Raw genomic sequence first — 22185 nt, forward strand, 5'->3', positions numbered from 1 at the left:
TTGCAGATGTGGCTTGGATCTGGTGTTGCTGTGGCTGTGGCAGAGGCTGGCAGCTGCAGCTGCAATTCAACTTCTAGCCTGGGAACTTCCATAAGCCTCAGGTGCAACCCTAAAAAGAAAACACACCCACACCCAACCATGAGGGACAGCATCCCCTAAGTGAGAGAAGTCCAGCTTCCACTCAATATCCATCTTCTACATCTTCCTCCATAGACGCATCTCCATATTTAGATGAGCACATGACCATTTGGAACAAAGAATTCATTTCCTAGTATCCTGTGCAATCTGAATGCACCTTGTGACTACATTCTGACCCATTTAATGTAAGCAAAAATTATGTGTGAGTTTCCAGGACGTTTCTTTAAAGACACCTATCATGTGCCCATGGTCCCCTCTTCTCCCCTCATCTTTCCTGCCAGCTGGAATGAGGCGGTAAATGGACAGCTCTCGGGCAGCCTTCCTGGACCAAGAAGTGACCTTGGTAGTAGAAGCCATGCCTGGGAGACCAACAGGTAAAAGGAACATAGGTCCCTACCTCCACGGAACAATGAACCAACCTGTCTCGAACTTCACTTGAGAGAAATATGATGCTATCATATTTATGCCAGTTATTTGGGGATTTGCCATTACTCACAGCTGAACCTAATCCTGATACATCTCTAACTTACAGAGGAGGACACTGAGGCCTCTTTCAGGCTGGAAACACACCCTCCTCTCTGACTCCTCATCCCTTGGCTCTTCACAACCAAAATGGTGAGTCCGATATCACCCATCAATTCGTACTCCTCCCAGGCCCTGGCCTCAGTGGTAAGATCGGGGCTTACCTCTGGCTGCTAAGCACCAGCACAGCCTCACCCACAGTTTGGGGCTGGCATCTGTTCTGATCCTCCTTTCAGAGATGTACCTATTGTTACCCCTCGTGATATCGATCCCATCTGTAACCACCACAAAGAAAGACGAACACCCACCTCCCTCCTTATAAATCAATCCCCTAACGATTCAGAGAGACCTGAAATGCTTTTAGAAAAGCACCGCACTCACCATGGTTGTCAATAATACATCTTCCTTTTCTCCTCTGGTGCTCCCAGGACCTGAGAAACAAATGGAAGTTTCTTGAAATGACCTCCCCACAACAAGTTCATGGCATGAGGACGAGAGACTAGGTCGGCCTTCATCCTGGAAAACCAACTCTCCTGAGTGATTAAACATTTAATAAAAATTGGTGTTCAATATCCAAAGAAAAGGAAAGCATTTAAAAGGTACCATAGAGTGTGTTTTCAGCTTTTCCGTCAACCACTGTCATGCTGGGTCAGACAATGGTATGCCCGGCTCAATAGTCTGTCTCAAACAGTGATGCCAAAGGATCGAGTCGGGGTGTAGGCAGTCGGCCTGTTAGAAGGGATCTGAACTAGTCAATTTCCCAATCAGTGTGGGAATCTCCTTCAGCGCCCCAGCAAGGTCAACCAGTCTGTTGAATACCTCCCGTGGTGAGGTGCTCACTACCCCAACTCCAGCCCGGGAACTCACTCTACTTCAAATCATGTTGGTGCCAGACCAATCACCTCTGGTGGAAAACCACCTATGAAAGCAAGAGTGAGGGAGTGACTGGCCAGTGGTCTCTCAACAGGGCACATGGGACAGGAAACGGGGACTCTTGCTACTAGCTTCCCCGTCTTACCACAGTGACAGTCATTATGTCCCTTATCTCTTTTTCATAGACCAGCCACTCTGCCCCAGTGTCACATTCCAGCATCATCTCGCTTCTGGCATCAGCCCAGGACGTAGGATCAAAGGCAGAGGATGAGGGTGAAGAGGTTCTGCAAATTCTGCCACACATGCAACTTTTTCTCACCATTGTCTTTGGTCATGGGGGCCACATCGGGGAGCCCAGACCGGCTCATCTTGTCGGGGGGTGGGGCCCTCATTGTGGAGTCCAGTGCTGGCTCTGGCTCATCACAGAAAGGCAATGGCTGGTTGCTGGACAGCCCACGGGGTAGTGTCTGCATCAGCTTGAGCTTCCGGAACCGATTGGACATTCGGTTCCACCAGGACTGTCAAGGGAGTGGAGAGTAGAGGTCACGCTCTGAGAAGCCCTACCCCAGGGACAGTGACCACTCTCCACACTCCTCCCACGCCCCCGGGCCCACTGTAGGCATTACCAGTCGACCACAGGACCCTTTCCCCAAAGCCATGGTTCTCTCTAAAGCCTTCCTGACCAGCCCTTAGTGGGCCTTTCCGTAGGCTGGAGGTGGTGGTGAACCCTACTTGCTCACCCTCTTCTTATCAACCTTATGGCACAGCTGGAGAAACAGAGACCCAGGGGTGACGACTTGCTTGAAGTCTTACAGTGAAACAGGGACAGACAGATGGACACAGAAGCAAAGCCTTAACATCTCTCACTGCATAACCCCGCCCCCCCCGCAAGCCAGCAACAACATGAGAGGAGTCAGGGTGTCCACAGCAAGGCCTGAGCCATCTGCTCCTGCAGCTGAAGCCTCCCCACCTAGAGAGAGGACAGGTGCTGCCCCCAGGATATCTTTATAACCCCCACCCCCGAGAGCTCAGAGGTGACTGGCACAGTGCCAAAGGGAGGCTGTGAGGGCCTGGCCCATGAGATGGCAGTGAGGGCAGGGATGAAGGGAGCTGTGCAAACAACACTGCAAGGAAAGCTCCAGGGAGTGAATGACACACAAGAGAAGAATGGCAAGTCAACAGATCTGAGAAGGTGCTGGAACCCCAGACAGGACGGGGGGAAAAATGATTTTGATTTCCAACAAGCAGAACTGGACTGGGAAGATGAGATATTCAAAGAGAAATAGTCAGCTTGCCGCTTAGAAATAAGCAACTGGAGCTTGGTTTTGAGGTTTCTAGGAAGAAGCTGATGGGGGCCTGTGGACCGCAGAGAGACCCTAGAAAGGTGCAATCAACAAATACTTTCCATACTAAAGCACAGGCCACAGACAGACGGTCTGGAAGGAGAGATGGTCAAGTCTGGCCAGCTCGGCCCTACGTCGCAAAGTAAATTTTAAATTCCCTACATTTCTAAATTGAGTCTCTGCATCAAAATCTGGGTTTTGAGCTTTTCCTGGAAAAGATGGGAAGATGTGGCAACGTGGACCCACACACTCACAAAGCAGCCACTCCTGCCACTAAGTGGATATGATCATCCGAGTTCTGCCTGGTCCCCGCCATCCCCTCCTGCTCCCTCCAGCTCACTTCCTGCCCCTTCCAGGCTCCCCACCCTGGCCTAACCAGCCCTGGGTAACAAAGAAGTGATAAGCATCTCTCCCCAGCACCCATACTGGCCTGGCTCTCTCATGCCCATGAAGACAAGAAAAGGAAACCTTAAGTCCGCCTTTGTCATCAGGCAGCACTGGGACACTCCAGGGCTGTCGGACCTTCGAGTGGGGCAGGGGTGGTGGGTGGCTGGGCCGGCCTTTGTCTTTATTCACCTGCATGCAGACAGATGCCAGCAGTCGAACAAGTTCCGTGTCTATGGACACAAAAGGCAGCGTTTTACCTGCAAATATGTCTGTCGGGCCCTGGGGCGGGGGCCCAGGATGACCCCCCCCCACCTCAGCCTTAGAACGCAGCCCCGCAGCTCCAGAGCCTTTGTGACTGCAGGATCAAGGTGGCCTGCCTCTCCACTAGCTCTTCAAAAGGTGACAAAGAAACCTGCAGGGCTTAACTCAACTAGAAACAAAAACCAGAAGCTCTGTTCTACCAGGAAGGCAGAGAGGTGGCTTTTTTTTTTTTTTTTTTTTTTTTAAGTATAGGCTTTAGAGCCACAGGGCCAAGGTTCAAATTCCGCGTCTGCTCCTCCCTGGCTGTGTAACTGTGGGTAAATTATGGGGTGACATCAGTATCCACCATATAAAGGTACCTGGAGGATATGGGGAAATTCCTAACATACAGTAAATACTTATAAAGGGTAAAGTAGTATTAGTTATTACCAACGAGGCTACTGAAAAAAGCAACAAATAGGATTGAAGAGAAAATACTATAAGGAGTTCCCATCATGGCTCAGTGGTGACAAAACCAACTAGTACCCATGAGGATGCGGGTTCAATCCCCAGCCTCGCTCAGTGGGTTAAGGATCCAGCACTGCCATGAGCTGTGGTGAGGGTCGCAGATGTGGCTCTGATCCTGCATTGCTGTGGCTGTGTCGTAGGCTGGCAGCTACATCTCCGATGAGACCTCTAGCCTGAGAACTTCCATTTGCCGCGGGTGCAGCCCTAAAAAGACAAAAAAACCTAAAACTATAAACTTTTAATATGCTTGTTTCTTGACGGCTATTCCTTTTTTTTCTCTCCAAGTGTTCAATAATAAACATGTGCTTCTTTAAAAACTTTAGGCAGCAATTTCATTTGAAAACCTGCTAGGAAAAAAAATCCATTGGGACAGCCTGTTTTACTGGGAAAGGGCAGGAGAACGAAGGGGTGGGGCGAAAGAGACACAGTTTGTGGCGGAAGACGAGTTTGTCAGAAGGAAGCCTGTGTGCGATGCAGCCGGGAAACCCTGGGAGACTGATTCCGAAGGACGTGAACTCCAGATACGTGAGGAGTGAGATCACTGACTTGGGTGGAGGGCCCCACCTCTCCAGCAGGGATCAAGTCGCTTGCCAGGCGCCAGGTACCACAGTCCACAAGACGACGTGAGGCTCTGCTTCCCTCACACGCTCTGTGAGGAGGGATCAGAACCAGCATGTATCTGTGGCGCAGGCAGGTGGGGTGGGGGTAAGGGTGGCAGCTAGAGGTTGGCCTGCCACGCCTGTAGTGGAGAGAGGCAGGAGGACCTCCATGTGTAAAGTCCTCCCCATTCCACCAGCAGGTTAGGATCTGGCTCAGGGCCCAGAGCCTATGGGTCAGGAGAGCCTCGCAGCTTCTCCATCTCTGAGCTGAAACTTGGGTCACAAGAAGGATGACAGATAAGAGAGACCCTGCCCCCTGAGCTGGCTAATTGGAAGCCTCAGGTCCCAGAGGAGGGCCTGTCACAGTGGGGGAGGGTCTGAGGAAAGCAGCAGGTGCCAGCCGGGGGCTGATAATGGGGACACCTCCAGCCCAGGACTGTTGCCCCAGAGCCTCCACCTACACAGTTAAGCCAAGAGGATCAGTGTTTTGTCTGATTCTGCTCATGAGAGGGGCCTGTTTCTTCTCTCTGGCTGGGAAGGAGATACCGTTCTAGGCTTCGTGTGGACTGCCAAGGCAGATGAGGCTCATGGGCCCTCCATCCTGGAGACTCCCAGAAGGCTGGAGCTGGGCGAGGACTCAGGGACCACCTGGTCCCAGCGCCACCCTCCTTTGGACAAGCAAAGACTCGCCTGAAATGTGTGATGAACTCTGGGGGCTAGAGAGTGGCTTCCCCCTTGAATAAGCAAGTGCTTAAAACACAGGTGATTATTTCGATGCTCGGCCAGAGAACCCAAACCTGGCAGGTTTAAAACTCTTTTCTTGAACCAACCCACCAGGATCACTCAGCAGCATCACTAGGTCAAATGCCGTGTACCCGTTTTTTGCACGAAGAGTGACATCAGCCCCTTGGTTCAGCAGATATTTGACAATCTCCTTATTCCTGGGGAGGAAAGAAAAATTCAGCGTGAGACCTACTACAAAGGAAAGCCTGACTTTGCTCCTGGGCAACAAGAGCAGCGGCTTTAACTACAGGAACATCTCTGTGCATAAGAGGGCACGGAAAACTATGTCTTGTTCCCTACTCCAGAGGCAGCCGTGACGGAAATCAAAGCCTGAGTGCTCCTTCCATAAAGAAAATGAAAAGCAAAGGCACTAGCCCCGAGGACTACACAGAGGTAACTGCACACCCCTCCCCCAAAAAAATCAAGACCCCTGCAGCTCAAACATGAAGCCTCCTGCAGGCCAGGGTGTTCGATATGGAAACCTGAGGCTCATCAAATGAGCGAATAAAGCACTTTAAGAGGACAGAGGAAAGTGCTCTGATCTCCTGAAGTTGGGCAAGAAAGGAGTCAGCCCACCTATCAGATGCAAGGCTGTGTGCAGATCCCTGCCTCTCAGTCAGCCCAGCCCAAGGAGGAGGCATCCAGGAGGGCAGAGAGATGAGTGGATGAGAAGGGATTCAGAAGCACCACTGGATGTCTATTCGAAATAAGAGTTAGGACAAGTCTCACCACTGGACATCGTTTCTGAGAAGCCAGTGGTGTGAATGGCCAGCATTCACTTTTAACAGGGGTAGCGTGGGGGCTGCTATGTATCAATGCGAACTTCCAAAAGAACCCACCTCTCTGCTCGACTGAAACCAACCTACAGAAACTTATCTTTCAGCTGCTTGGTTTTTTGTGGCCACTGGGGAAATTCTGTGCCAAGGTTACAGGAAATCTGGACACAAAGCATAGGAATGCAAGACTGACCGAGCTTGTGCAGCTTTAGTCTTTTTTGCAAGGCTCAATGTCTTCACAAGCATGGGGCTTATCTGCAACATCTCAGGGTCAGAAACCCACCAGGAGCCCCATCGCAGCCCAGGGCATCCTCAGGCTCCCCGCTGAGAAAGTGGAGCTGGCACTGACCCGTGGTAGGTGGCCTGCATGAGTGCTGTCCAGCCGTGCACGCTGTCCTGCTTGTCCACGTCAGCATGCCTCTCCACCAGTAGCTGCACCAGAGGCAGCTGCCCCATGACAGCTGCCAACATCAGGGGGGTCGCACCATCTCCATTGACCAGATTCACATGGTTGGGGTCTTCGTCGGCAATCTCCTTGACCAGCTGGAAGTTTCCTGCAAATAGAAACAGGAGTCCCAGGGATCTATGGGCCTGGCACTGCAGGATTATTTACTCAGTGGTTTCATGTAACAAATATGCTAAGCCTGCCTCTGCACTGGGCTGCTGGGCATTGCAGGGCCTACAAAGATGAGTCAGAAGTAGTCCCTAATCTCAAATCCTTCAGTCTAGGCGGGATGGAGGTAAGCACACAAAGAGCCTTACTGAAAGAGAACAGTGTTGGAGTCCCATCATGGTGCAGTAGAAACAAATCCGACTAGGAACCATGAGGTTGCAGGTTCGATCCTTGGCCCCGTTCAGCGGGTTAAGGATCCAGGGTTGCTGTGAGCTGTGGTATAGGTCACAGATGTGGCTTGGATCTGATGTTGCTGTGGCTGTGGTGTAGGTTGGTAACTGTAGCTCTGATTTGACCCCCTAGGCTGGGAACCTCCATATGCCATGGGTGCAGCCCCAAAATAAAGCAAAAAAAAAGAAAAAGACAGGAGTGAGGAGTGTTCATTGCTGTTGTAAGAGAATAGATGAAGGAGACAGATGAAGGGCAATGCACATGGAGAAGGGCAGCTCAGGTCTCCCTGGGAGGAGAGGATCAGGGTGGGCTTCCTGGAGGTAGGGGTCTATTTCAAGAGAGGAAATTACAGGCTAAAGAGCCCTTCGTTACAAAGAGCGTGGAGTGGGGAGGTGGGCACTGAGGCCACCTTAGCGGTAAGTAAGACCCAAGGCATAGCCCACAGGGTTTAGCTGCCCTGAGAGAGCAGCCTGGAATCTGTGTGTAAAGCAGCATAACTGCCAGCTGCCAGGGTATGGACCTCCCCAGGTGAAACTACAGTCAGGAAACAACAAAATGTCTATTTCTTTCTGAAATACTCTGGGTAGCCTTGAAAAGGACTATAAACATGAGGTTGGGAGAACATACCACTATATTCTCAAATATCCAAAAAGATTTTCTAAAGCACTTACCCATTTTCAATGCATGGAAAATATCAGGTCGCCTTTTCTCCTCATCTAGGTAAACAAAGATTTTAAAAGTTAACCACGGAAAGATTTAATATAACAGAAAACTCACAAGGGTGTAACAACCCAGCCTAACTTTAAAAATAATATACTTTTCAAAAAGAGTCTAATCAGAGACCTGTGTAATGGGTGAGTGACTTCAGCAGCCCTTTGGGAAGGGTTATTGTCCGAGTGTCTGAAAACATTTTGGAGACAGACTGTGGGAGGTCATTTGGCCAAGAAAACATGAATGAGCAGACCATTTTCCGATCCGACACCTCATAAAAGAGTCATTTTTAGGCATTCCAAACATTGGGATAGCCTTTCTCAGACATAATGGAAAAACAAAGTCTTGGAAAAATCTGGATTCCTATGAAGCTTTTAAAAAGAAACAATGACTCTGCAATTCTAAAAAATAAATTACAACCATAAAGTAATTCCAGAGAGGAGGACCCCTAAAGCACTAAGCCCAGAGGTGGTCACAGTCAATGTTAATACCCGCTTTCCTTCCCAAATAAGCAGCCGGCTAAATGATTCTGAAAGTCACCCCTGCCCCAGAGTTGCACACGCAGATCCCTGCAGACGACTGCCCACCTGTGGCTTCGAGCTGGGCCTTGTTGCACCCACTCCATGCAAGCCCCTCCCTCATGTGCTCTGTCACCTTTGTCCAAGCTTATGCTAGTGGGTACCCTGCTTCTTCCTGTCAGGAAGCAGACATCTTCATGCCCCGTCCCCATGCTCGAGCCTGGCTAACTCCTGGGGATGGAGCGGCTGCAGGAAGAAACCTGTGACTCTGGGCCAAATCCCTGGTCCTGAGCAGCCCCCTCTGGCAGCTGGGAGGAAGCGGCAACAGGGCCCAAGGAGCAGAGTCTGGAGACAGGGTGTCTGAATCTGAATGAACATTCCCAGAATGATCTGTCTCCTTATCATTGTTGTGGGGACAATACGCTAACATGGGTTTCACATGGTGGTTGCAGACATAGATAGTATAGACGGGAAAATGCTTTACAAAGTCTTAGGTTCTATTCAAAGAGCAATTTTTGTTATCATTCCTAGTGACCAGCACCCATCCCAGAACGGGTACTAGTTAACTCCAGGGCTCTTACAGGGAAGTATAGACAGGGCCATGGAACCAAGTGTCGAATTTTGCCTTTGGAATACTACTAAGAAATGAATCTGCGGAGTTCCCATTGTGGCTCAGCAGGTTATGAACACAACTTGTATCCATGAGGATGTGAGTTCGATCCCTGGCCTTAATCAGTCGGTTAAGGATCCAGTACTGCTGTAAGGTGTGGCGCAGGTTGCAGATGTGGCTCAGATCAGTATTGCTGAGACTGTGGCGTAGGCCGGCAGCTGCAGCTCCGATTCCACCCCTAGCCTGGGAACTTCCATATGCTATGGATGCAGCCATAAGAAAGAAAGAAAGAAAGGAAGAAAGGAAGGAAGGAAGGAAGGAAGGAAAGAATAAAGAAAGAGAGAAATGATTCTGCATCTTGGCTTTTAAAAGTATGTCTTGTTCCTTTAAATGTTGGAGAGACTGATTTGCTGTGGGCCAGGGCCTTCAAAAGTTGAGACCCTTTGACAAAAAAGTGTGTCATCTGGCCTTAGTGTTGGTTGCTAAGCAACCATCTGCCAAGGAATCACTGACAGTCTAGCCTGACCCCAGGAGGCAGTGGCAGCTGAGCCTGATGCCCAGTGACCCTGGGCTGGTCCCTTCCTCACTCAGGGTTCCAGTTTTTGCATCACCATCAGAGCAGCTCCCAGGACCTTGCCAAGGCCAAAGGAACCACAGGGGGGGTGAGGAGGGTGTCACAATGAATTATGGCTTCAAGGGCTCCCTGTCCTGCAGCTAATGCAAGGAAGAGAGCTGGGGGTCTCCAAGGCCCCAGTCGGGCAAGGATTTCCTGGAATCTCACAAAAAGAGCTGGGGGCTAATGCTGTTATTTAATAATCTGTCATTACCAGTAACGCAGCCTTGGCCCCTGCTGCTGTCCTACCCGAAGGCTCTCCTCTGAGAGCCTGTGTGGAGCATTCCCTCGGCTCCTGCAAATCAGCTGAACTTGCGCCTCCTCTAGGTGGCCACCCAGCCACCCCATTTCACATCGTTGCCTGCACCCCCCTAACTCCACACTCCCAAACCCGCCACCTCACCCCCATTTGTTTTCTTCCTCACTGTGGTACTTACCACCTCCCATACTATGTAATTTATTTTCTTTAATATGCTTATTTCCTGTTTCTTATCTGTCTCCCATACAAGAGGCCAAGGTGCCCAAGGGCAGAGATTGGGAATGATTTGTGATGGTGCCCAGAATGGTGCCTGGTACATAGCAGGGCCTCAGCAAATACTTGCAGGAGAACAGAATGAATGAATCATCAGTCAAAACACATCATGATAGCTTCCATTCCCTGAGTGCTATCTAGGTGCCTGGCACCGGGGTGTGCCTTTTTACAGGCATTATCTTACTCTTGCTCATAGAAAGTGTATTTTTTATGGCTGTTTTATGAAAGGACACTGAAGTCCTGGAGGTACAGGTACAACGAACACACCAAAGCCACCCAGCCACAAAGTGGAAAAGCTGAGCCTCAAACCAGGGTCTGCTTGATGGCAAAGTCTGCTCGGAACTGGGACCCAGTCCTATCAAATACAACGACGACAATAGTGACAGGGGTGACAGCAGCAGCCAGCATCTCTCAGGTACTTCCTCTGAGCTGGAGTGACCTCACTTGATCCTCACAGCAGTCCTATGAGGCAGGGGGTACTCCCACCCCCCACTTATGGATGACAACATGGAAGTTTGGTAAATGTGGGAAGCTGGCTCAAGGTCCCTTGGCTGGCATGGACAAGGTGGGGTTGATTCAGATAGACGGTGACCTTGGATATGCCCACCATGGTGTCTGCACCTCTGCACCTTGAGGCGATGAGGGAATCGCCTTCCCAGGGTGCTGTGCATTCCCTAAGGAGGCACATGGGGAGCCAAGACCCCAGGATCCTAGCCGGGGAATTTGAGGAAGGACAAAACGAGCAGTACAAGCGGCAAAGCTTGGTGGCCTCGGGCGGGGTGCAAGTCGCAGACCATCCACTTTTAGAACAGAGGTCTTGAGCAATCTCAAAACCCCCCCGAGCCTGCTCTCCCTCACCTGCAATGTGAGTGAACCCCCAGGAGTGCAAGGTAAGCGTCTGTGTGCTGGGTGTGTGGGCACAGCCTGGACGTGAGAAGGTAGGTCTCTTCCTAATCTCAGCCACAAAGACAAAGGCACAAACCAAAGCCTTTAAAGGAAGGCAGCAGCCATGCATCAGGACAAATACTATCTGAGCCTGGTGTCCTAATTTCTAACTGCAATTCTTCCCCAGGACCTAACACTGAATGGCTGCATCCTGGGCTGAGGGCTCACACACCAGAGGCCAGCTTATTTTCTGCTCATGGCCCCCTGGTAGTTGTCATTAACCCCATTTTACACAAAGGCAAAGGAAGGCTCAGAAAGAGTTACAAACATGCCCACCTCCCGGAGGCCCTACCAGTGCTGGAAGTGGACAAATCACATCCCAGTGCCCTGCCCACAGAATCCTTTGCCTTCTGAGGGTCACTCAGCTTCTAACTGGTGTGTGGCCTGTGACCAGCCTCTATTCCTCTCTGGACCTCACTTTCCCAGTCTGCACCAGGTGGGAGGTTTCCCAGCTTCAGAAAGGTTTTCCAAAACTTCTTTTTCTTTTCTGTTGCAGTGTCCTCTTCATTTTCACCATTCCTCTGTCGTTACAGGGTTTTTCAAAAACATATTTATTTCAGGGTTGTTCCGGCCAAAGAGCTTATTTTTAATGAGCAATTCCCAAATTTGCAGCATCTTTTGATTGATGGGACTTTTCCTTAATGGCCAGTTGAATTTTTTTTTTTTTTAATTGAAGTGTAGCTGATTAACAATGTGATTGACAGGACTATTGCATATTCTTTGGATGGTATCAAACTTTTCTACACTTTCTTTTTCACCAATTTGTCTGAAGACCTTTTCTTCCAATGTTTACCTTTCAGCCCTAGAGGCTCACGGGCTACAGCCCAGCCACTGCCATCAGACCCATCACAGACAGAGGGTAGCGAGGCTGCGTCTGGCTTTGCATTTCATGGTTCTACTGCACAGGATGAACTAGAGGTCTTGAAACATGATAACGTCCTGTGGCAGATTTGCTAAGGATTGTTTAGACATGCCTTTAAATGCCAGAAAGATGGCAAAAAGAAAAAAGAAACAGGACACACTAATATGTGTTGAAAAACTTCAAAACTGAATTTTATGTGAATTAGTCTCTGGGGACTGGTCATTGGCAGCTGAGGTTGGGCACACTTTTGAAGAGCAGGGGTTGGCAAACTGCCGTCCTGGGCCAAGCTGCCCCTATGCCTGTTTTTAGAATTAGAGTTTTCCTGGAAAACAGCCCCACCCACTCACTGACATATCACGTAGGCTGCTTTCACTCTAGCAGAACTAAGTTGTTACAACCGAAACTGTATGGCCCACAGAGCCTAATATATTTATTAACTGGTTCTTTACGGAAGAAGTTTGCTGACCCCATTCTAGAAGAATCCCAGAAGCGCCTATGCCAGAATCATCTGGTTAGGGAGGGGGCCTTGCTCTGCAGGTTTCCAGGCTCTTCTGAGAGCTACCACATCACTCTCTGGAGGGTGGGCCAGGAACCTACATGTAGCAAACACCCTACGTGGTTCTCACACATGGTACATCCTAAGTCCCACTGCCCTGCAGGCGACTCTGATTTCCGCACACCATACTGTTTGGGCAACCCTTAGCTTTCGCCATTTAAACAGAATTTGGGGTCCTCTGGGAGGCCATGGTGGGGTGGGTGGTGGTGGAGCAGCCTGACCTGTCTTGGGCCTGACGGTTGTCAGTGGGTCCAGGTAGTCCACGAGGTCCCTGTGCCTGCGGTCAAGTGCCACCTCGAAGGCGGTCTTCTCCAGCACGCTGAGGTGGTCAGGGTTGGCCCCCTTCTCCACCAGCTGCTGAGCCATGCCAAGCCTCCCGATGAGGGCCGTCAGCATCAGTGGGCTCCAGCCCACGGTCCGGGCCACGTGGTTGGGGTCTGCACCCCATTCTATGAGCAGACGCACCACAGCCTCATGTCCATGCTGGATGGCAGCCATTAGGGCAGTGATGCCCAGCAGCTCGTCCCTGCTGTCCCCCACCTGCTCGCCTAAGGGTTTGTGATGGTCCACGAAGGCACCGGCTTCCAGGAGCAGCTTCACCACGCCCAGGTGGCCACCTCGAGAGGCCACGGTGAGCACACTGGCCCCCAACCGGTTCTGGGCATTGACATCAGCCCCATGATCCAAAAGGAGGTGTGCCACGCTCACGTGCCCAAATCTGCCAGGAAGATGGAGAAGTAGTGACACTCAACATGGGACAGTGAGGACACAGCTCATGTAATTATTTAATCACAAATTGTTAAATTATTATTGAATCATTAATTCTTAAAGTTGTAATAGCTGCTTATAATAAAAGGCCTTCTCCTGGTGCCAGGCAGTGTGCTGGTCCTGCATATACACTATCACAAAGGCAAGTCACTGCCCCGTCTAGGTTTGAATCCAGCTCTGCCATCCACTAGCTGTATGACCAGGAGAAGGAACATTAGCTTCTTCGTGCCTTCATTTCCTCACGCCCCAAACGGGGATATGATTACATCTACTTCAAGAGCTGTGAAAGATTGAGTTAATATATATACAAACATATAATCTACATAAAGCAGCTAGAACAGTGCTTGGCCAAAGGAAGCACCACAGACATGTTAAGCATTATAATTGCAATTATTAAACATTTTACATTACACAATGTGCCAAGGTCACCCAGCTGGTGAGGGCGGGGCCAGGGTCAGAACCCAGGTCTGTCTGAATCCCGCTGCCCTCCTGCGTTCCCCCTCACCACACTGCTTCTCCCAGCACAGCGAGTTCATGTGATTTTGCTTCAGAGCCTGGTAAGCTGCCTCTCTGCCTGGGCTCTGCTTCCCCATCGCAGGGCCCGCGTCTGACTCATGTCTCCCCTCCCCGCCCCCAAAGACACATGCACAGAAGGTCCTTCCGAGATGAGAGAGCCGACCCCATGCCAAGAGGTGTGGTGAAGCTGTGGTCAGCAGAGGCGGACTGGGGCAGCTCCTGCCAGAGACCTACTGCCACCTGCTGGCTGGAATGTCCCTTGCCAGCGGCTGAGGATCCGGCCTGGGCCAGACTCCCCAGGGAGGCATGAGCTGCAGCCCTGCTGAGACGCTGGGGAGACAGACAGGCAACCACCAACTCTAATGCCAGGAAGGGGAAAAACAGATGCCTCTTCCCAACAAAATCTCTTCCGTCTTCTGCCGCCAGAGGGCAGAAGAATTCCGTTTTGCAGCGTTTTGCGTGGGCACACTCTTTCTGGGCTCAGAGGTAGAAGGAGCCTTGGACTAAAAGGAAAGAACGACAAGAGAGGGGCCGGCGGTGCCAGGTTTGACAAAACCAGAATGCCTGCGCAACATCAGCATCTGCGAGGCAGCTTTTGCAATGACTCTATGCGGCGCTCCTCTCCTTTCCGGAAGTGGGTTTTGTCCCTCATCGAAGCCCAGGGCCTCCCTCCTCCCCGTAGAGGCAGAGCCAAGGCTGAACTCTGGTCTGAACTTACAAATACCTTCTGGGATGTGAACCTGAACCGCACTGGGTCACTCAGCTGGTGGAGCTGAGAGAGGGAGAGCTTGGTGAACGGGCTTCCTCAGCTGCAGCGGGACTGGGCTGGACAAGCCTCTTCTCCAAAAGTGGACAGAACGCAAGTCGGAATGAATAAACTCGAAGGCAGAGAACGGAAACCCCGGCGTCTCTCTGCCCATCCTCCACAATGAGACTCCCCAAACCTACATCTCATGGCTGCTCCCCCACTTCCCACTGCCCCAGAAAGGCCTGCTGACTTTGCCAACCTCATTTCCTCCCAAGTCCCCGGCTGTACCCCGGCCACACTCACCTGCACTCACCAGTTACACTCCTCTCATGCCTCTGCCATCCTGCAGCTCTGACTAGAGTCCTCTCCTGTCCCCGTCTACCAAGCACAACCTTTATCCTGCTGCAGGACTCAGATCTTAGCTCCTCTGAGCAGCTTCCAGACCCACCCACCGCTCCTCATCTGTTCAGGGGCCCCTCACTTGAGCAACCACAACCCGCTGTCCTCACTCCAAGTGATGTAGAGAGCCTTCCCTCTATACGGTCTTCCTATTAGACTGGATACTTTCCAAGGACAAGGCCCACAGCAGAAGCTCAGTAAATTCTGCCACAGGAATTAGTGAATGAATTTGTTCTCTACTCCAGCAGAGGAAGATCCAGACACAGGCAACGGACCTGGCTGAAGAACTGGTATATCCTCCGCTGGAGTAGAGAACTTTAAAAATTTAGTCATCAAGCCTGAGATAAAATCTAGCATAATCCTTGACAGCAGTTAACAAGGTACAGACATGTTTTTATCCAGTGGATCTTAATCCGCCCTGAGATTAACCGATAATGCCTATTCCACAGGTGAGGAAACTGAAGATTAAAATGGAAAGCAATAATGCAGGGCCTCTCGGTTTGGAAGTGATAGAGTCAAAACTTGAGCCTAGACCCTAAAATCCCCAACCCCAGTTCTTCGAGTACAACAAACTCACAGAGGAAAAAAAGGGCTGAATTTGAGCAAACATGCGAACATCTCGAATGCTTTCCGAACTCATGAATAGCTCAAGAGGTCATTCAATTAGGCTGAAAATATAATAGGATTCAGTGAAGGCTGAGATAATTTTGTGGATGCTAAGATTCTAACAGGTAATTACTGAAGATAGGGGAGCTCAGGGCTTTTGGAGCAGCTGCTAAGATTACCAATTAATTTCAGCAATTAACACCTGTGTTGAAAGACCTGGCACTCACTCTGCTCTCAGAGCACTGGGCTGAGAGGCCAGCTCTGCCACGCTGGCAGGCGGAGAAGTGAAGGGCAGGAGAAGGAAAGTAAGGAAGCCAAGGGTGAAGTTAGAGCCAAAGAAAACAAGGCAACTTGAACCTTTAGCAGTTGGCAAATTTTCAGAGTGGCATCTTTGTGGCCAACGCCAAGAGGAAAACAGTCAGCTACAAGATTCATGGCAGGGGCACAGTCTCTGGAGCCACCAGTCTAGGTGTGAATCTCATTCTGCCACTTACTAGCTGTGTGGCCTTGGACAAGTGACTTAACTGCTCGGAGCCTCAGTTCTTCGTCTGTAAAATAGGAAATGAGTTCTATTGCCTTCCCTGAGGTTTTGTGTAGCTTTAGTGAGTTAATTCATTTGAAGCACTTAACACAGTGCCTGACACCAAGTAAGCGCTTGATAAGGTTATCACTTTAAGAATAGGGGAAAAAATGTGAATGCAACCATTTCTGATGGTAAAACATCTGCAAGAGACAAAACTGCAGTCTGGGCACAGGGCCTCTGATGACTCTGCTCTCTGTGTTTCAGAGTCATGGGCTCTGGAACACAGAGAGCTGGGTGAGAAATAGATGCTCCCATCACTGAAATTGACCGCTTGGGAGCCCATCTTGTGGTTCTTACCCTGAGGTGTATCTAGAGTCAAAGAGGAAAAGCACAAGACTGGACTGTGGTGCCACACAGCCGTGGGGCTGGCCGTCCTGATCCAAGGAGCAGACGGACTATGTATCCTTTTTTTTTTTTAGAGCTGCACTCACGGCATATGGAGGTTCCCAGGCTGGGTGTCGAATCGGAGCTGTAGCTGCCGGCCTACGCCACAGTCACAGCAACTTGGGATCAGAGCTGCGTCTGCAGCCTACACTACAGCTCACTGCAACGCCAGATCCTTAACCCACTGAGCGAGGCCAGGGATCGAACCCGCAACCTCATGGTTCCTAGTCGGATTTGTTAACCACTGAGGCATGACAGGAACTCCCGGACTGTGTATCCTTTAGGAAGTCTCCCTACATATTATTCCTCAACAGGGAGCTGTTGATATGGATTAGCCAACAGAAAGCTCGAGCACAACCCAGCAGAGACAAAGGTGCCATCCGGGTACAGATGGTCAGCATCACAAAACAAAGGGCAACAAATTTTCAAGTACCCAGGCCCTGGCTAGGCTCAGTTAAAAGTTGAGAGTTATCCTCCCTTGGGACTGTCACATTCTACCATATCCTCAGAGCAGAAAATGAGAAAGTATGTTCTAGCTAATGCTCCCAAAACAGCTTCTGTAAGATTAATGGAGGGATAAGGATGAATGTCATTGGTCCAGAACGTCTCGATTTACAAGTGACAAAGTCAGGACACTTGAACCACAAGTTCTAGCTCTATCAAGTTGTAGAGAAGAGGGAAAGTCCTCTAAAAAGTGTTAAAGTATTTATCAGCAAAGTTTGGGTTAATTTTTCTGAGGCTCCTTCTCCATCAAGGTTAACAGAAATTAGGAGTTCCCCTTGTGGCTCCTAATACACTGGGTGTTAAGAACCCAACTAGTACACATGAGGGTGGAAATTCCATCCCTGGCCTTGTTCAATGGGTTAAGGATCCCTTGTCACCGTGAGCTGTGGTGTAGGTTGCAGACATGGCTTGGATCCTACATTGCTGTGATTGTGGCATAGGCTGGAAGCTGCAGCTCAGATTCAAGCCCCTAGCCTGGGAACTTCCATATGCCACAAATGCGGCCCTAAAAAGGCAAAAAAAAAAAAAAAAATAGTTAACAGAAATTAGACATTAATTAGAGGGCTGTGACCATCCTGCAGAACTTGGTTAACAGCAGAAAGCGGTCATCAGAGATGCCCTGAAGCATAGCGGGTGCTACAGACACACATCGCCCTTAGCAAGGACTCCACCCCCACTCTAAGTGGGCATTCCAAGGTGAGGCAAAACCAGTGGCTCCCAAACCTCCCATGTGAGAGAATCTCTGAGCAACTTCCTGTCACACAGAGTCCCTGTGCCTCCCCAGGTCCTCTGAATCACAATGCCAGAAAGGGAACTCAGGAATCTGATTTGGAAAAGTGATCCCACTGATTCTGATGTGTGGCCAGGTTTGAGTTCCACGGACAAAGGCGACCAGCTATAACGAGGGTGGTGGGCATGACTGCAGAGGCCTGCCCAGGGCTGACAGCCCAGTGGATGAGAAGATGTCATGGCAGGCTTCCCAGAAGAAGCCAAGCTGGGAGGAAGAGGAAGCCTTCACAAGGAGGAGAAGGAGCTTCCTATATGTGGTTATGGTGAGGGCTCTCCACTCGGACTGCCCAAAGCTGCTGACCTGTATGCTCATGAATCGATTTTGTTATCGCAAATTCTCATCTGTAAAGTTAAATTCTTGGCACATAGTAAATGCTCAATTAATGGTGACTTAGAAAACAAAAAACAAAAAACACGCAGGGAGGAGTTCCTGCAGTGGCTCAGTTGTTAACAAATCCGACTAGGAACCACGAGGTTTTGGGTTCAATCCCTGGCCCTCGCTCAGTGGGTTAAGGATCCGGTGTTGCTGTGAGCTTTGGTGTAGGTCACAGATGTGGGTCAGATCCCGTGTTGCTGTGGCTCTGGTGTAGGCTGGCAGCTACACTCTGATAAGACCCATAGCCTGGGAACCTCCATATGCCGAGGGTGCAGCCCTAGAAAAGACAAGAAGCTCCCCCCCCCCAAAAAAAAAAAGAGAGAGAGAGAGGGTATGGCAGAGACAGGTACTAGGCTTAGGAGTTACATGGCATTTTAAAGCCTGGAAGAGTGGATGGGGCCACTAAACAGGGACATCAGAAAAAAGGCCCATAGCCCAAAAGGCGTTATGGCCACTCCAGACTGCTCCAGACAAGAAATCATACATCTTAAGACAAAGAGTCCCAACACACAGTGCATAAAACACTGCATTACTGCCCATGGTGAATGGGCAAACCATGTATTAACAACTGGTGTGCGTTCCCCAAGTGTGTTTATAGACATAAATACCTCAATGGCTAAGGAATAAACAAACTACACTATCATCCCATGGATGAGATACCACATGGCAGTTGAAAACAACATGTTTGAAAATAATGCAGAATAAAAATTTTCTAACTTGGAAAGGAACTCAGAACTAAAATATTATCAGGTCACAATGAGAAGCTTCTGAGTGAAAATGTGATTTCAATGCTTTTTAGAAAAACAAATGGCTCATACATATGGAAAGATGTTTACTTCACTCATTTTAACAAATGCAAATCACAGCCACATTGAGATATTTTTCACTCATCAGACACAAAAATCCAAAAATTTGATAATATACTCTGTTTGGAGTTCCCGTTGTGGCACAGTGGAAACGAATCCAACTAGGAACCATGAGGTTGCAGGTTTGTTCCCTGGCCTTGTGGGTTTGTTCCCTGGCCTTGTGGGTTAAGCATCTGGCATTGCCTTGAGCTGTGGTGTGGGTCGCAGCTGTAGCTCCGATTAGACCCCTAGCCTGGGAACCTCCATATGCCATGGGTGCAGCCCTGAAAAGACAAAAGACCAAGCAGCTCAGATCCGGGGTGAATGTGGCTGTGGTGTAGGCCAGCAGCTGTAGCTCCGATTAGACCCCTAGCCGGGGAACCTCCATATGCCATGGATGCAGCCCTGAAAAAACAAAAGACCCAAAAAATATATGTGTGTGTGTGTGTACACTCTGTTGGCGAGGCTGCAGAAAAACAGGTATTCACACTGCTGCTGGGAGGTTGAACTGGTGCCACTACCATGGTCAGCAGAATAACAGACTCCCCAAAGATGTCCACATCCTAATCCCCAGAACCTATAAATATATTGGGTTCTCTGGCAAAGGGGAAAGAAATTAAGGTTGCAGGTAGAATTATGGTTCCTAAGCAGCTGACCTTGAGATGGGGAGATAATCCAGGCGGGCTCAGTGGAATCACAATGGTCCTTTAAATGTGGAAGGGGGGGGCAGAAGGGTCAGAAGATGTGATGACAGAGCCCAGGTCAGAGTGATGTGATTGCTGCTGACTTTGTGGTAATTTGTTACAGCAGCCATAGGAAGCTCATACACCTATACGGAAAGCAGTTTGGCAATATCCATCAAAATATCCTCCATTCCCTCCTTGGGGAATTTCTCCAAGTAACTGGGTGGGACCAAAGTAGATGGCGGACAAGAGTGAGAGACCTCACTGAATACCAGAGATTCTCTTTCTTTCTTCCTTCCTTCTTTCTTTCTTTCCTTTTTTTAGGGCCATGGGTACGGCCTATGGAAGTTCCCAGGCTAGGGGTCGAATCTAGCTGCAGGTGCTGGCCTATGCCACAGCCACAGAAATGCCAGATCTGAGCCGTGTCTGTGACCCACACCACAGCTCGCAGCAACGCTGGATCCTTAACCCACTGAGGTGGGTCAGGGATCAAACCCATGTCCTCATGGGTTTGTTTCCACTGAGCCACAACAGGAACTCCTCTTCCAGAGATTCTTCATATCAGAGCTTCAAGTCCCGTTCATCCTACTTCCTGAGTACATCTCAAACTCATCTCTTTGCTCTCCCACTGCTGTTCTCTGCTCTGGTCCAGGCCACCACCACCTCTTTCAGGATTGTTGCAGTCCCCTCCTAACCGAGCTTTGTGACTCTAGCCCACCCCTCACACTGCAGTGAAAGTGCTATTTCCAAACATGAATCTGATTCCAATACTTATTCTGCCTAGAACCTTCCATTTCTCCCCAAAGACCTTAGGATACCTCATCTTCCTCAGCCTGCCACCAAGCATATGCCTCTTTCTCTCCAAAGAGGGCTCACCACCCACTATTTCCAACCCCTCCCAGCCATAACATCATTCTAGCAATCCTACCAATGCCTATTTCACTTTGACTTCAAACCTTTGCAGGAGCTTCCTGTCACCAAATTCCCACCTTCTACTTCTTCTATCCTGGTCAATTCTTAAGCATTCTCAGATCTCGGCTTAAATACATACATCTTCTTACGAGAAACCTTCCCCCATCTCCCGAACTTGGGTCTGCTGCTCCCAGAGTTCCCGAACTTTCCCGTCAAGCCTGTTCCTTTGCTTGGCCTGCCCAGTGACATATGAGCTGTTTGCTCCGGTGGGGACTTAACCTGGGTCCCGCCGCATCTCCAAGGCCAAGCTAGAGCGGATAGGAAACCCTCGTTGCAAAAAGGGATGAATGAACATCTCTAAGGTTCTGAGTCTCTAAGATTCTATTCACAGTCTCCAGATTCTATTTTGAAAGGCCGATGTTTCTAAGATGCTGATTATACGGTATAAAAAAGTGCGTCCTCTTCGCCTATCCCAAGCTGCTCAAAGTTTACTATTCCAACTCTCTCGAACCAGTCCTTCACTCTTCACCTTCCCGGCAGATCCCGCTGCCTGGGCCCGCTAGTGCCCCCGGGCCGCTGGACACCACCCCGGGCCCCAGGAGCCCCGGACTCCTCACCTGGCTGCCTGCATGAGCGCGCTCCAGCCGTAGTGGTTGCGGCTGTTGACCGAGGCGCCGCGACGCAGCAGGAAGCGCACCAGCTGCTCGTGGCCCCCGGCCGCTGCGAACTGCAGCGCAGTGTTGCCCGCCTCGTCCGAGCAGTCCACCGGCACTGGCGCTCCGGCCGCCGCCGCCGCCGCCGCCGCCGCCCCGGGCCCGGCCGCCTCGGCCCCCGCCGGCTCCGCGCCCGCCTCAGGCTCCGCACCGCGCTCTGCCGGTTCCGCCGCTCCCGGCTCCAGCAGTCGCCGCGCCGTCTCGGTGTCGCCCTGATCGCAGGCGCGCAGCAGCAGTTGGAAGGCCGGGGGCAGACCGCCCTCGCCCATCGCGGCCCGCGGCCCGCGCCCGACTGCCCGGCCGGCCGCGCCGGCTCCGCCCCCGGATACCGCGAGCCGGCGCCCCCTTCCGCCAGCCCGCCCGCCTGCCTACTGTGTGCCAACAGCGCGCCGGAGGCCGGGCCGCGCGCCTACTGTGTGCCGGGCGCGTGCCCGGGACGAGGGCGCGCCTTCACCGTCCAAGTCGGGGGAGGTGGGGGGTGGGGAGAGCGGGTTCCGGGAAGTTCAGAGCAGCGTCCGCCACCGAGCTCGCGAGTTCGCCTTTGCCTTTTCGTCGCCCGCTTGCAGCCCTCCCCTCGGCTCCCGAGACTTCCTGCCCAATGCGAGGTTGGAGCGGCAGCCCAGTCTCTTCTCATACTGCGAGCTCCCAACCCTGGGCCAGGGTCTGAGTCCACCACCGCACCAGCCTGGCCCGTGGTGTGCGCTGCTGAACCTCCAGCGCCCAGCACTCTTGCTGCGCTTCCTAAATAGTCCTTGACTGAATGAAGGAACAGATGGGTACACTCTGTCCTCCCAGAATAGCCTTCGTGATCATCAGTGCCGTCCTTACCTGGGACGGGCGTTAGGACTCTAAGCACCTCCTGTATCTTCATCTCTCTTCCTCAGTGGTTCTTGAAGCAGCACCATCTGGAATATTTTACAAATGCGAATTTTCTCACCCTACCCCAGATCTACGGAAACAGAGTATAGAGCCCAGCCAA

The 22185-nt window shown here is 50.8% G+C and overlaps 1 protein-coding gene across 3 annotated transcripts in view; it reads right to left on the minus strand.

The window, feature by feature from the left end:
- Positions 1 to 21532, minus strand: part of ANKS6 (ankyrin repeat and sterile alpha motif domain containing 6) — a 61520-nt gene extending 39988 nt beyond the window's left edge. Inside the window, exons 1-8 of one of the 3 annotated variants that reach the window (XM_013993700.2) lie at positions 21111 to 21532; positions 12602 to 13098; positions 7705 to 7749; positions 6539 to 6743; positions 5465 to 5571; positions 3345 to 3493; positions 1853 to 2051; positions 1042 to 1091 (exon numbers count right to left, since the gene is read on the minus strand). In XM_013993700.2, coding sequence (XP_013849154.1) covers positions 1042 to 1091; positions 1853 to 2051; positions 3345 to 3493; positions 5465 to 5571; positions 6539 to 6743; positions 7705 to 7749; positions 12602 to 13098; positions 21111 to 21475 — 1617 coding nt within the window. In that variant the 5' untranslated portion in view covers positions 21476 to 21532. The remainder of the gene's footprint in view (positions 1 to 1041; positions 1092 to 1852; positions 2052 to 3344; positions 3494 to 5464; positions 5572 to 6538; positions 6744 to 7704; positions 7750 to 12601; positions 13099 to 21110) is intronic. The other 2 variants (XM_001925405.4, XM_013993702.2) reach the window with 2 other exon arrangements.

This window comes from Sus scrofa, chromosome 1, assembly GCF_000003025.6.
Source record: "Sus scrofa isolate TJ Tabasco breed Duroc chromosome 1, Sscrofa11.1, whole genome shotgun sequence".
Lineage (NCBI taxonomy): Eukaryota > Metazoa > Chordata > Mammalia > Artiodactyla > Suidae > Sus > Sus scrofa.